This window comes from Anticarsia gemmatalis, chromosome 23, assembly GCF_050436995.1.
Source record: "Anticarsia gemmatalis isolate Benzon Research Colony breed Stoneville strain chromosome 23, ilAntGemm2 primary, whole genome shotgun sequence".
NCBI lineage: Eukaryota > Metazoa > Arthropoda > Insecta > Lepidoptera > Erebidae > Anticarsia > Anticarsia gemmatalis.
The window spans coordinates 8,573,609-8,588,861 of NC_134767.1; the positions used below are offsets into that span (position 1 = coordinate 8,573,609).

At 35.1% G+C, this 15,253-nt stretch overlaps 1 protein-coding gene across 1 annotated transcript; it reads right to left on the minus strand.

The window, feature by feature from the left end:
- Nucleotides 1-5: 5 nt before the first annotated feature.
- Incenp (Inner centromere protein) lies at nucleotides 6-14,324 on the minus strand. Its single transcript, XM_076130082.1, has 21 exons — nucleotides 14,142-14,324; nucleotides 13,852-13,975; nucleotides 12,599-12,816; nucleotides 12,135-12,249; nucleotides 9,954-10,088; nucleotides 9,471-9,590; nucleotides 8,999-9,123; nucleotides 8,669-8,738; nucleotides 8,480-8,534; nucleotides 7,986-8,262; nucleotides 7,255-7,360; nucleotides 6,831-6,939; nucleotides 6,571-6,655; nucleotides 6,131-6,235; nucleotides 5,490-5,674; nucleotides 4,944-5,097; nucleotides 4,471-4,610; nucleotides 3,997-4,094; nucleotides 3,489-3,637; nucleotides 2,873-3,074; nucleotides 6-2,390 (listed from the first exon to the last, which is right to left on the minus strand). The coding sequence occupies exons 1-20, from the start codon at nucleotides 14,220-14,222 to the stop codon at nucleotides 2,883-2,885; spliced, it is 2,643 nt and encodes an 880-aa protein (XP_075986197.1). The 5' UTR covers nucleotides 14,223-14,324; the 3' UTR covers nucleotides 6-2,390; nucleotides 2,873-2,882.
- Between the last annotated feature and the right edge of the window lie 929 nt (nucleotides 14,325-15,253).

Genomic DNA, 15,253 nt, shown 5'->3' on the forward strand with positions numbered 1-15,253 from the left:
AAGTACTCACTGTAAATTTTATTTTAACTTACAATCAAAATCCATAGCAGTCTTAACGTTAAAAATTATTCTAAAAACAGGTGAAACACGTCACGTACATGATTAAGATATTTTGGTATCAACAACATAAAAATATTTACAAAAGAAAACCATAATACTATGTTATAGACATACTGTCTTACAAATAAACGTAGCATAAGCTCTGACTAGTACGTGTTTTGTCATTTTCAATCCATACTAATATTATAAATGTGAAAGTAACTCTGTCTGTCTGTCTGTTACTCAATCACGTCTAAACTACTGAACCAATTTGCATGAAATTTGATATTGAGATATTTTGATACCCGAGAAAGGACATAGGCTACTTTTCACCCCGGGAAAGCATAATGGGAAAATTAAGGTGGCGGACGAAGTCAATTATAAAATTGTATATGAGTGAGAAAGACAAAACTGCACTAATCAGAGCATACACAAAGTTTTTTCGAAAGACATTCAATATAGGTATCCAACCAATCAGTCAATCCATGTAGTAAAAAATAAGTTCGATATTTATAGTAAACGCCAGATAACTTCATGTCTGTAACAACGGCGTCTTTCTGTTCCGTCGCCCACACTCCTTGTCTAGCCCCCGGTTTCTGAGTACATTTAGCGGTAGTTTATCAATTCAATAGCGTTTTTTTGTATGAGTTTTAACGCTATTGAATTGATAAACTACCGCTAAATGTACTTAGAAACCGGGGGCTAGACAAGGAGTTTCGGATTATCTTGCTATATTTAGATACACAGAGTAAACTGGCGTGTTTTAAATCACCGAAAGATTGGTGTGGTACCTTAAATCAGAAGATGGAAGTCTGTATCTCAGTAAAAGTAGATGAAATAATATACATTTTCTGACATGCAATGTCCCCATGTAATTATTGTTGCAATTAGTATAGACCCAAAACCCAATATTACAACCAGTTTCAATACTATATCTTCAGTTATAACTAGGCCTATCGAAATAATAAACAACTGTTGTAAGAAATATTGTATAGATTGCCTAGTAATTCTCAAGATTTTTTTCGTATTTATACGGCCTATCCATATTTGAAGATACCTTATGGAAACTGGCCCTCAAAAATCCAGAATCAATCCCTGGTTTCTGTAGTAGTGCTAAAACGTCTTGGCAGTAAAATATTTTGGTGTTCAAAGAATCTAATTGGCTATTTTTTGTATTACAATTCAACACACTGCATGCATTGCAAATGAAACATTAAAATCATGGCTTAACAAATAAAATTGCAATAAAAACGATTAAAAACTTCATATATTATAACTATTTATCTATATTAATTACGTTACAACATAATGCAAACGGGTATTAAATACGATGAAAACTTAAAATTTTACCTTTTTGCTACCCGACGTTTCGGCCACCTTACATCGAATTTCGTAGAATAAAAAATTGTTAATACCAAACGAGGGTAGGCGTAAAAGCTCGCGTTATAAGGAGACAAGCTCAAGTAGATCAGTCCGCCTTAGAACAACGTAACTCAGCCAAAACGTCGTATAATAAATAAGGTAAACTTACATCGCGTTTAAAACCTGTTTGCATTGTATTATTAAGTTAATTTTAATCTACTACTTTATTTTTCTATTTCTAAGCGAGGCTATAGACAAGCAGTCCATATTTACTAAATGTGCAGCCAAACTGCAGTTACTTTTAGTAAAGCAATGATTCTAAATGTTAGGCAACATTTGATAACCAAAAAAGTCATTTCTTGTTAGGTATGTTACTTGATGTTATACGTTTATTTTTGTTGCTATTCAAAAAGTAACTGCTGTATGGATTTAACATAAGAAAGTTGGGTAAGTTATAGGGGAAAGAGGGGTATTTTTACATATTCAGCTAATTATATTAGGTCCCAAATTGATATGGGTGAGCAGCAAAATTAACTGTTATTTCAGTCATGAAACTCATTCCGAGTTTTAATAACACAACGACGGTTAAATAGCAGCAGGTTGGGTGCAGCTGCGCAAATGGTACTGTACTGCAATTTTTTTATAAAAAATTGTTCTGATAATATTGTTTTTACCCTTTGATCGCCACGGTCGACTATACTCGACAAATCAGAACCTGCTCACGACGCATTTTTGTCCACATTTGCCGATGAAAGCGTCATGAGCACTTTCTAATTTGCTGAGTATAGCCGACCGTATCGGTAAAAGGGTTAATAGTGATCAAAGTCGTTGTTTTCAAACAAGTGATGTAATGTAGTGGACTTAGTTGAAACATCTCGGGTTGTATAACCCATACAAATACAAACAGTCGTAGATTACATAATAGATTGTAATATTACATTGTATTTACAAACGCCGCCCGCGACTATATGATTCAGCCAGTTTGTTACCTGCAAATAAGACGATCATAAGTTCCTGAGATGTTAAAAAAGGTGTATATTTGACATGGTCTTGTATGAATTTTAATTATAAAGCTTAACTTTTATGTGCTATATTTCTTTTTCAGTTCAAATAGAGTCGTATAAATGACTGGCAAGTAATTATTATTAGCCACTAATCATTAAGTCAGTAAAGAAGTCTACATATGTAGTAAAGTTGTCGACAGTTGCCGATCTGCCGACACACGATGACGACTTGATGTCGGCAATTTTTTTCTTAAAATTATTATTTCAGCTTCTTTTACTAACAAAGACGACTTTGCCGAATAGACTTCATTGAGCTCACACGTCAAGCAAACAGCCTGTTAATGCGTACAGTTTACCATATACCTAGACTATTCAACAGACATACAGTGCATCACCGTAGTGCATCACTCAGTAACAGCGGTATACTTAGACTATTCAATAGATAGATAGCACCAAGTTCCCCTTACCGTGTCCTTATCACTCAGTAACAGCGGGTAACCTGGCGGAGGGCGGGGTGCGCCACACGGCGCTGGAGGTCCTCTTGAGCCTGGCGCGCTCGATGTTGGGGAAGATGTCGCGCAGGTCCGGGGAGTGGACCCGCACGCTGAACAGGCGGTCCACGTGACCCGCGCCCACCTGGCTCTGGATGAACAGCTGCTGCTTGCGGGCCTGCGGGACAATTGTAGAGTTATACTCAACGTTACAAACGTGCGAATTACGACATAATTGACAAAATCATAGGAATGACAATGTGTAAGTGCGAACATTTGAGAAGATTTTTTTTTTGGCCGACTATTGCCAAGCCACAGACCCAAAAACTTAGTTTGAAAAATTAACCACGAACATAAAAATGTGATAAACCTTTACCCAGATAATATTTTTATATGATTGCAACCGAAATGCCCTTAAAACCAGGATTATTACGCTCCCCAAAAAAATTACAACCTTGCTTCTAAACTAAACAAATAATTAAACTATAATAAAGCCATATAATACAAATAGACATGTAATTCTTCAAAACAAAATTCTAAAAGATACAAAATATTACAATTTTCATCATAATATTTGTTTTTAGTATATTACCTTAGAAGTACTCCAATCAGGTACTGGTCGTTCCACAGGTTCCTCATCTTCATCACTATTGAGGTATTGGAAGCCGTCCGCCATGTACGCAGGCTCTAACGCCGAGCCGTGCCATCCACTAGTACCAGGCGTTTTAAGCGGCGTGTGACCTGAAAGTGAAAAGTGTACATAAAATAACTATTTGTCCTATTGAAGCAAGAAGAGATCCGAGAACTGCACGTATTTTGAAAACAACCTTATTGACATGATATTTTGGAAAACTATGTTAAGGGCGATATTAAAAAAGAATTAAGAAAGCCGCGAAAACGACTTCATAAGGGTACTTTTTGTTCAGAAAAGTATATTAATCAATTTAAGGACACAATGGTGTAGAAATTATTGTGATTTTACCAATCAGCTACAAATAAAAAACGGTTAGTTAGTCTTCGATAGCATCCTATACATAATATAACATAACTTGTTAAAGTTTCGTACACAGTATGAGGAATATTTATCAGTGCATACTTACTTTTATCTTCGATTCTTTGTTTTAGTTTCTGCTTCTCAATGTATTCTTTTTGTCTCTTTTCTATCTCCTTCGCCATTATCGCCGCCTCTTTCTTCATGCTGTAAAATATTGTCACACTATAGCCGTAATTTATATTTATTTAATAAAACGTGCGAATCTATCAATAATCTTATATGTATATAAAATTTCCATATCACAATGTTAGCTACCATACTCATTCGCAACGGCTTAACCGATTCTCATGAAATTGTGAGTATATTGAGTAGGTCTGAGAATCGGCCAACATCTATTTTTCATACCCTATATTTTTTATAAATATTATATGGCAGAACAATGTTTGCCGGGTCAGCTAGTTTTTCTATAAATACGAATTATGAGTGGAGTTTCTAACGTTTCGCCATTAACAACGTTGGTCTTAAGTAACAGGGTGCGAGGCTATTGCCAAGGTATGATAACAATATAATGTATACTCACGCCGCAGCTTCCTCCAGCTGTTTCCTCCGCGCCTCATCAGCTCGTCTCTGTTCCTCGGCCAGTCGTTGTTGTCTGGCGTGCTCCTCGGCGCGGCGACGCTCCTCTGTCTCCGCTACTTTACGTGCTAGCTCCGCTTTTTTCTATAATACATGAAAATTTGCAAATTCAGTAGAGAAAATGGAGTAGGTTGACTTTGTGACAGAATACCACTGTGAACATTTTAAATGTTATAACATTAGTACAAGTTTTCCCAAGCCAATGAATAGAATTAATATTTCATTAAATCTATTGTTTATTATTATTTGCTTGGATTGCTGTATGATGATGAGTGCAATTGTGATCGTCGTGACGTCCCACGTAATAATTGTTTTTCAGTAAGATAGATTTTAATTTGAAAGAAAATTGCAATCCCTTTGAATTTTGGAGATGTTGTTCAAGTACAAAGTCCTCAGGAAGTGATATATGCCCCGTACCCTCTCAGCCTCTCTCTGTCGCTCCAGCTTCCCCTGGTCAGCATGTGCCTGCTTCTCCATCCTCTCCCGCGCCGCCAGCTCCATGGCGGCGCGCCGCTCTCGTTCCGCAGCTTCACGAGCCGCGGCCGCTGCCGCCATCTTCTCCTCACGCTTCCTGTACACATTAATAAAACTATTGTTTACAACATGGCACTATCCTTTTAAACAGTGATACCCCACCAATTACCCATGAATAATATCAAAAAGATAATGGACTAATCCTAGCAAGCACATCAAATACTTAGTAGTTTGTGAAAGCTGTTAAATTTGACGACTCTTATCTTAGTGCATTTTGTAAATCACACAGAATACTGTGTGATTAACATAATAATGAATGTTCATAAATTGATAGTTTGATAGTGTTCACTATCAAAATTTCACCTATCCCAAATCTTTTTCCTAGGACAAAGAAAATGTTTTTGTCCCACTACCGTAACGACAATAGGACCTAACGATCCTACAAAAACTACGTACTAACACATATAAATTCATAAAAAAGATTCTTACCTCTTATGCAGCTCCCGTTTAGCCTCAAGCATAGCCTCCTTCTTCTTCCTAGCGTCTTCCTTCTCCCTCTTAGCCTCGGCCTCCTCCCGCGCTCGGTTGATCCCGCTGAGCTTGGACGTGGACGCGGGAACTACGGGCTTGGCGGTAGGAATGTTTGAGCGAGGTTTTGTTGCTGAACTTGAGATCTGTGAGTAGAAAAACATTTACCCTCTTATTCATAGTAATATATGAAGTTATGAAAGGCTTATAGTTTTGTTTCTTTCTCTCCTTAGCAGAATGAAAAAGAGAAAACGTACTATAGTAGTTTTTTAACTAAAATAGGTTTATAGTGTGTTTATGAATAAGATGGTTAGTTGGTAGTAGAGAAACTAACTTCTATAAATCTAAATTATAAATACGAACAATCTGTGTACGTAAACATTTTTTTTCTGCATTACAAAATAATAGCGTTTTAATCCCACTGAATACCATTTCCATTTTGAACTTGCTGAGAAAACCATTGAACAAGAATCTATCAGATATCATGGAGTACCAATTACTATAGAAAATTGAAAGCACTGTAATTTCTGCAAGAACTAAATCTTAGTAAAAAAGCGTGTCTTGGCTAGTAGTGAAGTAACGCATTCCTAGGCTAAACTTACCTGTTTTCCGTTAAATATCATATTATTCATTTTGTTGAGTGTTTCGACGGATAGCACTGGCTTGACGATCTTGTCGGGGGGCGTGTGAGTTTCTGGGGTTTCCTCCTGTAAAAAATTGATAAAATTACCAACACATATAGAATGTGGGAAGTTTCTTAGTTACAAAGAGCTAATCAGTTTACAAAAATAGGAAATTAATAAAAAGTATTGGCAATGAAATCTAATATATAAAATTCTCGCGTCACAGTTTACGTTACCGTACTCCTCCGAAACGGCTTGACCGATTCTCATGAAATTTTGTGAACATATTGAGTAGGACTGATAATCGGCAAACATCTATTTTCATGCCCCTAAGTGACACTTTTTTTTTTAATTTTTATGGCAAAACATCGTTTGCCGGGTCAGCTTGTAATATAGAAAAAGAAGAAGTGATGGTTTACCTTCTTCGCCATAGCTCTTGTTTTAGTTCTAGTGACTCGCGTCGCCAACTCCTCAAATTGTTGTACCTTCTCTTTCACTGCAGATCTGAAATATTTTGTATAGTTTGGAATCAAATGACCGTGTGTGGGTTGTAAGCTCACATTCATGAACCATCTTCAAGCTTATAAACCAAAATAATCGTTGAACTGCATATTAACTAACTAAGAAGATGTAATTAATACAACAATTTTAAAAATAAATTAATCATCTTTGTACTTACGTGGGTAGTAGTTTGGGTGGTTCCTGTTTGGGCGGTGTGTGCATCTCCATTGTATCACTGTCGTCAGTCAAAAGAGAGTTATCGTCCGTCACGTTTTGTGCTCGCGGTTCTGTAAATAATGATAAACATTAGAATACCGCAAGTAGATGATTTTCTTTTAAAAGGGGAGGTGTAAAATACTCGGAATCAGAAAGCATATATGGAAAGATGCCTGCCAGAGGATGTTTTTAGACTGCTTTCTTGAACAAGATGTGATTCTGTGTATGTAAGGCCGGATAAAATGTTAATTGATCCCATTAGTAGGCGCGGGAGTTCTCTCACAATAAGAGACCACCATCAAGTCCGCCGTGCTATCCAAGCGAGAGTTACGTTTTAATAGAAAAATACTACAAGTAATATTATAAAAACAAATATAAAAACAAACCTTTATCAATGACGACGGTGGCATCCATGATAGCGTTCTGTGGTTTGTCCAACACGATCGTCTCTCTCGTCGCAGCTTCTATCACCACTGTCTCATTCATGGCGCGCTGTGAAAATATAAAAGGGTTGTAATGTGACAAAAATGACACAAGAATTGACCCAGGAAAGCGTTAAACTCTGAAACAAGTAAATATATTAAGCTTTATTATTACTGTCCCCAAAGCAGTCAAAGTATAATAGCTAGACCAATTTTTATATAAAAGATATGAAAACATGCCACAATAGGTGTAAAGAAACACAATGTAAGCGTGATTCGGAAACAACCCCATAGCATTGTTGGACTCGGGAATCGAACCCGCAACCTCGATAGGCTCAGACTGCAGTCAACAAAAATCATCGCCATCGGCCTAGCTTTTATTCTATGTAGGCGTCAGTTTTCAGTCTTACTAGGTGTATTTAATACCAGTGTTTTACATAAAGCGACTGCCTATCGGACCTCCAAAATCCATTTACCTGGGTTATAACACGATACCAATCGGTGTCCCCCGGTTTCTGAGGTACATATAGCGGTAGTTTATCTATTCAAGTGTCAAAACTCATACAAAAAAAACAACGCAATTGAATAGATAAACTACTGTTAAATTTTCTCAGAAACCAGGGATGAGACTGGATGTCAGACTTTCAAGCCGATGACTACTGGGTAACACTGTTATTTGTATATTGTCTACTTACGACATTCTTAGGCGTGACCGGCGCATGACTATACATCCCATTAGGCAACACCATAGTTTTATCCATCTCACTAGCGTTCCCAATCACTCTCGTCTTGTCCAGCGCATCTACATCATCCGACCTTATGGTCTCAGACACAAGGTCGATTTTACTCTTGTCAATGTGTTTCTTGGGCTCTTTCGGTTTTAAGATGGGTGAGGAGACGTCAGGTTTGGATATACGTTCTTCTTTTGGTGATATTATTGGTTCTTCTTCGGGTTTCTGTTCCGCTTTTTCGCTGTAAAGATAAAGGTTTTGTTGGGATTTTAGGACGTAAAATATAAAAGAGCATAGGAATAAACGCCAGATAGAAATATAAAATACTAGACTTCTAGATCTAAATATTTACATTAAAATTATGGATTTTTATGGGGATAAAGGTCCCTCAATGTATTTAGTATTATGGCGAATATCGATTTTATACACATAGTCAAAGTAAATATATCATAACTTACGCAGCCTTTTGTGCTCTTCTAGTTCTCTTGGGTCTTGGTTTCTCTGCCGGCGAAGCTGTAAAGAAAAATAAATTATCAAATTTACGAAATCTGAGGCAAGACCAAGCGGTGCCGATTATAAGCAATTTTATAAATGTAGGTAATGATATTATGTTATGGTTTATGTTGATATAATTTAAAATAACTTACCTAATCCACTTTCAACAGATGATTGTGTGGTCTCCTTTTCAGGTTCAGGGTTAGGAGGCTCCGAAACTTTCTGAAATAAACCATAATTATTAGTATATTTTTATTAACAAAGGGAGATGGACATGTTTTTTCAATAAGTTTTTTCATATTGGTAATTTTACTGTCTAACTTAAAACACTTACTTTTTTCACGAATCTTTTAAAAGACGGGTGACGCGGGCGGCTTTACCAATAGTCTTAGATAATTGGCAACTACTTTAGAGTAGCAAGAAACTCTTTTTATTCGTCTAAAATCGTAGTAAAAACAGCTACCTAATACTGAAAACTATACCTTTTTAGCCCTGGTTCGTTTAGGTCTGGCATCGGCGGGAGGCGGTGCCATTTCCTCGGCATCAGTCTGTTTAGTAGCGCGGGAGCTAGCGCGGGAACTTGCGCGAGTGGAGCGCGATGCTGGTACTGTTGAAAATAACATTATGTTATAAGAGAACATAATGAATAAATAAATATCGTAAATATATTTTATAATAGTAAATGGAAAGTAAGCTTTAACTTGCCACAACAATTTGCTAGATTCTGGGATAAGCCTGAAATTTTGGTTTGCTTTATTATTATTATTTTATTCTTTTTATTTAGTAATAACCAGTGGCTAAAATCACTGATTTAGTCATTTACACGGGACTTCTGTAATCCCGATTCCAATAGTATCACTGGACTTATTTCTTTGCTTATTTTGCTATATAGAATAGCTGTAAATGACTTTGCAAGTCTCACAAATATAGATATAAAATTATTAGTTTACTTACCGGGCGCAGGTGCAGTGTCAGTCTGTTTCTTAGTTCTAGTGGTACGACGACGGCCTGTCGACTCTTCCTCGCTAGTCTCCTCAGCCGGCTTCTCTTTAGGTACTGCCTTGGTGCGTGGTTCTAACAAAATAAAGTATACATTATAACATCATCAGGAACTACTGATGTGAATAGAAAAATTATTTTGGATGGCCTACTTATTGAGGAAGGCTATAGGCTGTATAATATTACGCTACGACCATCAGGAGCGAAGTAGCAACGAAGCTGCGCGGGTCAGCTAGTCACAAAATAAAAAAGATTAAGATGTTTTCTAAGGTAATCGCCGCTATACTTCGACTATTACGCGTGTCTTCGTAACTCATACATATGAAAGGACATTTGTTATTCTCAAATAGCAGTTTTTGGTCTTGTTGACTATAGTCTTCTCTGTGTATATGTTTTTATAATGTTTACAAACTTATTCATAGAAAGAAGTGCACTTACTAGGTACAGGGGCGACCGGCGGCGGCATCGCAATGTCATCCTTATTGGGTTCCTGTTTGACTTCAATGTTCAGTGGCAATGATTCCATCTCCATCGGTTCTGGCTCCGGCGGGAGAGATATCTTCTCTTCTTTGACTAGGAAAAGGAATATGTAATGTTAATAACACATAGCAACATTTAAATGTGGCTGGAAACTAATTGTTGGGTTAAAATTGATTCTGTGTTTAGTATTAGTTGACATTTAAAAATAATTACTCTGTACTGCAGTATTATTTATATTTAGATCAAATTGTTAGCTGCGTAATTATCCACGATTAGGCAATAGCCACGGACAGCAGAATTTTTTTTTTATAAAAATTTCCATCTAAAATTAGATTTTCTAGAATATCTTTTAAGGCTGATTTTTTGTTTTATAATAATTTTTATGTACATTGTTTTTTTTTTTTGTTTTTAGTATTACTTTGTCATTAGTGTAATTGGCCTGGCTGTTCTAATTATACAGGGTGTCCCAAAACTCAACGATAATCCGAGACAGGGTGAAAGGCCAAGTCATACCGGCTATAGGAAAAATAAAAAAAAAATTCCGTATCACTTAGTTCAGCAGTAATAGACATTTTTCAAAAAAGTTTTAATTCCACACCCTTGGTCGCATTTTCAAGTCCTGTGATCACCAATGTCACAATTTCGCTGTGTTTTTTTGAATTTCGTGATCTTAATTAAATATGCTATTAATCGTATAACAAATTAATGCACAAAACATTGTTAATTCAATAAAAAAAGTTAAGTTTTAGTGAGTCATCTTTCTCAAAAATATCGTTAGTCAACTTTGACGCTTCATACTGAAAAAAAAATGTACTACACTACCCTTGGCAAGTTATTTCAAAAGTTGGCGCATGTAATCAAGATTTCAAAACGGTATAATACTTGCCACTTTTCTTGCCATTAAAAATGTTATTTTTATTTGAACGAAGAGTATCCTCGCAAATGGATCGGACGCAGTGGTACAATTTTATGACATCCTCGTTCTCCCGATCTAAATCCAGTAGATATTTTTTACTGGGAATGCATAAAAGAAAAAGTTTATTCGAAATCAATACAAAATCTATCAGAACTTAGCCAGAAAAATGACACAGCGTCAAAGGAAATAAATGCAAGGAATTTTGATTGACTGGTGCAAATGTCTTTTGTAAGGCGTTGCAGAGCCTGAATTCATGCTAGAGGAAAACAATTCGGAATAACTTTAGTTTAAGGAGAATAATTAAATAAGATCGATGGTTCGTTCATTGTTTTTTTTTTAATTATTATAACCTATTATGTTTATTACATTAAATATTTGTTATGGACTGACTCAATAACCTCTTTACTAAAAATAATTGCTTTCCTCTGGCACGAATACAGGCTCTGCAACGGCGCGGCGGCGTACAAAAGATTTTTTCACCAGTCAAGCAAAATTCCTTGCATTTATTTCTTCTGACGCTGTGTCAATTTTCTGGCTAAGTTCTGATAGATTTTGTATTGATTTTGAAAAGACTTTTTCTTTTATGCATTCCCAGTAAAAAATATCTACTAGATTTAGATCGGGAGAACGAGGATGCCATAAAATTGTACCACTGCGTCCGATCCATTTGCGAGGATACTCTTCGTTCAAATAAAAATAACATTTGTAATGGCAAGAAAAGTGGCAAGTATTATACCGTTTTGAAATCTTGATTACATGCGCCAACTTTTGAAATAACTTGCCAAGGGTAGTATAGTACATTTTTTTTTCAGTATGAAGCGTCAAAGTTGACTAACGATATTTTTGAGAAAGATGACTCACTAAAACTTAACTTTTTTTATTGAATTAACAATGTTTTGTGCATTAATTTGTTATACGATTAATAGCATATTTAATTAAGATCACGAAATTCAAAAATACACAGCGAAATTGTGACATTGGTGATCACAGGTCTTGAAAATGCGACCAAGAGTGTGGAATTTCAACTTTTTTGAAAAATGTCTATTACTGCTGAACTAAGTGAATATGGATTTTTTTTTTATTTTTCCTATAGCCGGTATGACTTGGCCTTTCACCCTGTCTCGGATTATCGTTGAGTTTTGGGACACCCTGTATAAATAAATAATAAATAAATAAGAGAGATGTGTGATTAATGTATAGTTTTATGTAATGTTAACACTTACTTTGTATATTGAGCAGTGGTTCAGTATTTTCCTTATCGTCATCTTTGCGTTGTGATGCCGTTGATTTCTTATCATTATCCTCGCGACGCAGTTTCTGGGTTAGATTTACATTCACCTGGGAAGAATATTTACATTACTTTATCAAGCCTACACTGCACTTTGTTAGAAGCCTCTTGGAAGTCTTACCACCCCTCAATATTGAATGAAATGATCCTAGTAGTTCAGTTGTGGACATGAATTAACTTATGAGGTGAATGAAGACTGAGAATAATGGGTTTTACGACACTGTAATGAGTACTGTATAGGTTTGACTCACTAGCACAAAACCCATACAAATGTTTGACACATTCTTAGATATATCCTATTAAAATTATACATAAGCTATTCAACAAAGAGGAGACAATTGTGGTGCTAAGTACAAGTGCACAATATTGATGGGCATACAGTCTACTTTATGAACTAACCTGTTTACTAATAATACTCTGTGCTTTAACAGAAGCATTTCTCTTCTGTCTCTTATCCTGTTCGGGGCTAGACATGCCGTCCACCTCATTCTTGCTGCGTTTCTTAGACGCTCGCCGTGATTTACTTGTGGTGTTGCTCTCGGTGGAGCTGCGACCACTTGCATCTGTGTTGCTGGACCGTTTTGTTGAGTCTGTGTCTGATATCTTTGTTGGTTCATCTAAAACATATTTAAGATTATTAGGGATTAATTTTATAAATAAATTATGTTCAATAATGTCTAGATAAAGATGGATATGGACTAAATAGGATCAAAAGTCCCACTAGAATGGAACTAAAAGGATAAAAAAATGTCACAACAAGTGTATTTAACTTTGATTACAACTATTTGGATAATAATTTAAACATTTAATTTGGTTATTTGCTTGTTATATATTTATTTCATTCTTTCTTTTATTTCAAGTTGCTAAATAATCATTTTACAATGTGAAGATTAAAGTGTGAGATATTCATATTTAAATCTAGTGTAGTAATGTTTTAACAAAGAAATTATGATATTGCATAAGGCAATATGCTAACAAAAACAGTCAAGGACAACTCAAACAGGATATTAACTTTAATTTTAAAACATGTTTATACATGATCAAATATTTGACTTTATCAAAATCAAAGCAACAACATGCAATAATATAAATAATTTCAATAATATATATAATTGGACAACACAGACACAGTCTTTCGATTCCAATATAATCAGAGCTTGTACTGTGGTAATCAAACAACTGATAAACATACTTATTTATCAATTTCTTAACACATTCTTATATAAACAAATTAGCAGCCAGGCTCTGAACAGATACTCGAAATATCTGTTTTTATATACAAAGCAACAGAAATGTGAGAGTAACAGTATTATACTGTATAAAATGACAATTTTAAACAAGTTGCAGTTTCTCAGTTTCAAGTTTACAGTAACATTGATTGTTTGATAAAATTGTTTTAAGAAGAAGTTATCATAGGTAATTCATTTAAAAACCAATAAAAAAATCTTATAAGTATGTTCAAAACAAATATTTGAATCGCTAAATATAATTTAGCTGCTCAAATACACATCAGTGGTTACCAAAAGCAATTTGTTTGTGAATTTTGAACTTGGAACTAAGATTTTTATGAGTATTGAGGGACACTGGTTTCATGTAAGTTGTTTGGTCAAAGTAAGGTTACAAATAATAAATAATGCAGGCTATTTCCTTACCCTCGTCCTCGTGAATACTCTGAAGGGTCGTCATAGGGTTTTTATCTTTCTGCGTCTTATCCCGCGCCTTCCCACGTCCATTTTGAAACTCCTCTTCGAATTTATCAAAACAATCGAACGCGGCCTGTAAATCACAACATAAATAGCTTCCGTAACTCTTTAAGACACTAAGGAACACTCTCACAACACTAATTACTTTATTAGAACAGTAAAAACACTATTTACTCGAAACGTTAAACCAACGAACACAATGCATCATTCGCACCAATTTTTACTATTTATTATTTTACCTTGAGGTCATCATTGAAGTTTTTAGTAAATGCGTCAGATATTTCACACAGTTTTGGCAATAACTCATTAAATATTGACATGATTCTATTATAAACTCCACTTTCATAAAAGTTTTGTAAGTTTGACAAACGCCATAAAACACTACACGATCGAAAACCGTTTGAAATTGAATGAAGACAGTTGTGCCAACATTTCAAAAATGTACAAACAGCCGTTCGCTGCGGAATATAATGCGTTCCGAATTGCTCGACTTGCATTCAAATGGGTATAATAATATTCTGTTAGCTTTATTTTTTAACGATAAAATAAAACTTTAAGTTTGAGATCGCGTATTATAATTTATTTATATAAAATTCTATTAGTTTGTATATTATGTTTGTAACATTTTAATTATAATCATAATCATTAAAGAAACGATATTAGAGACTTAAAATCACATAATATGACTAAACGGTTTGATAAAAAAGAAGGTAATAATTAATGCTAAATTAAAATAACGTAACACCCAAATTGAGGTATCATTTTATTTTTAATTGCTCCATTAAAACGATATTTTCACTTTAACCTTCCTACTTTAATAGCCGGTCCCATGAATGGGAATTAAACTCATTCAGGGTTAAAGGTAATCAGTTATGTACAACGCTCAATGTAACAACGGGGTTTATTGGGCAATAAAAGTTTATGAAAATTTTATTAGCACTTTGGAATCGCGTTTAACGTCAGAAAAAATACGATCTACGGCGGGCGACGAGGCGTACGTAAAAATATAATAGCGACAATGTTGACGAAATCTGTGATGTTAGTTATTTCATGCGACGTGTTCTCTTTTATGTGAATATTTCCGTTACACCTTTATTTTTTACCTGGTAGAGGGGTAAACAAGAGTTATGGTTATACGCGTTATAACTTTTGCTTTACATTTTTTAAGAATATTTCACAATATTCTTGTTACGTAAATTCCTTCGAACAATAAGTGCCATTAATGTTAATTTATGACCTTATTTCCTTAACCTACTAATCCACTAATGACTGTAGTCCCTTGTCCACTGAGACATAATGTGTTTACAGAATATCTTTGAAAGCTTTTTATTATAATAATTATTCGCTTAGT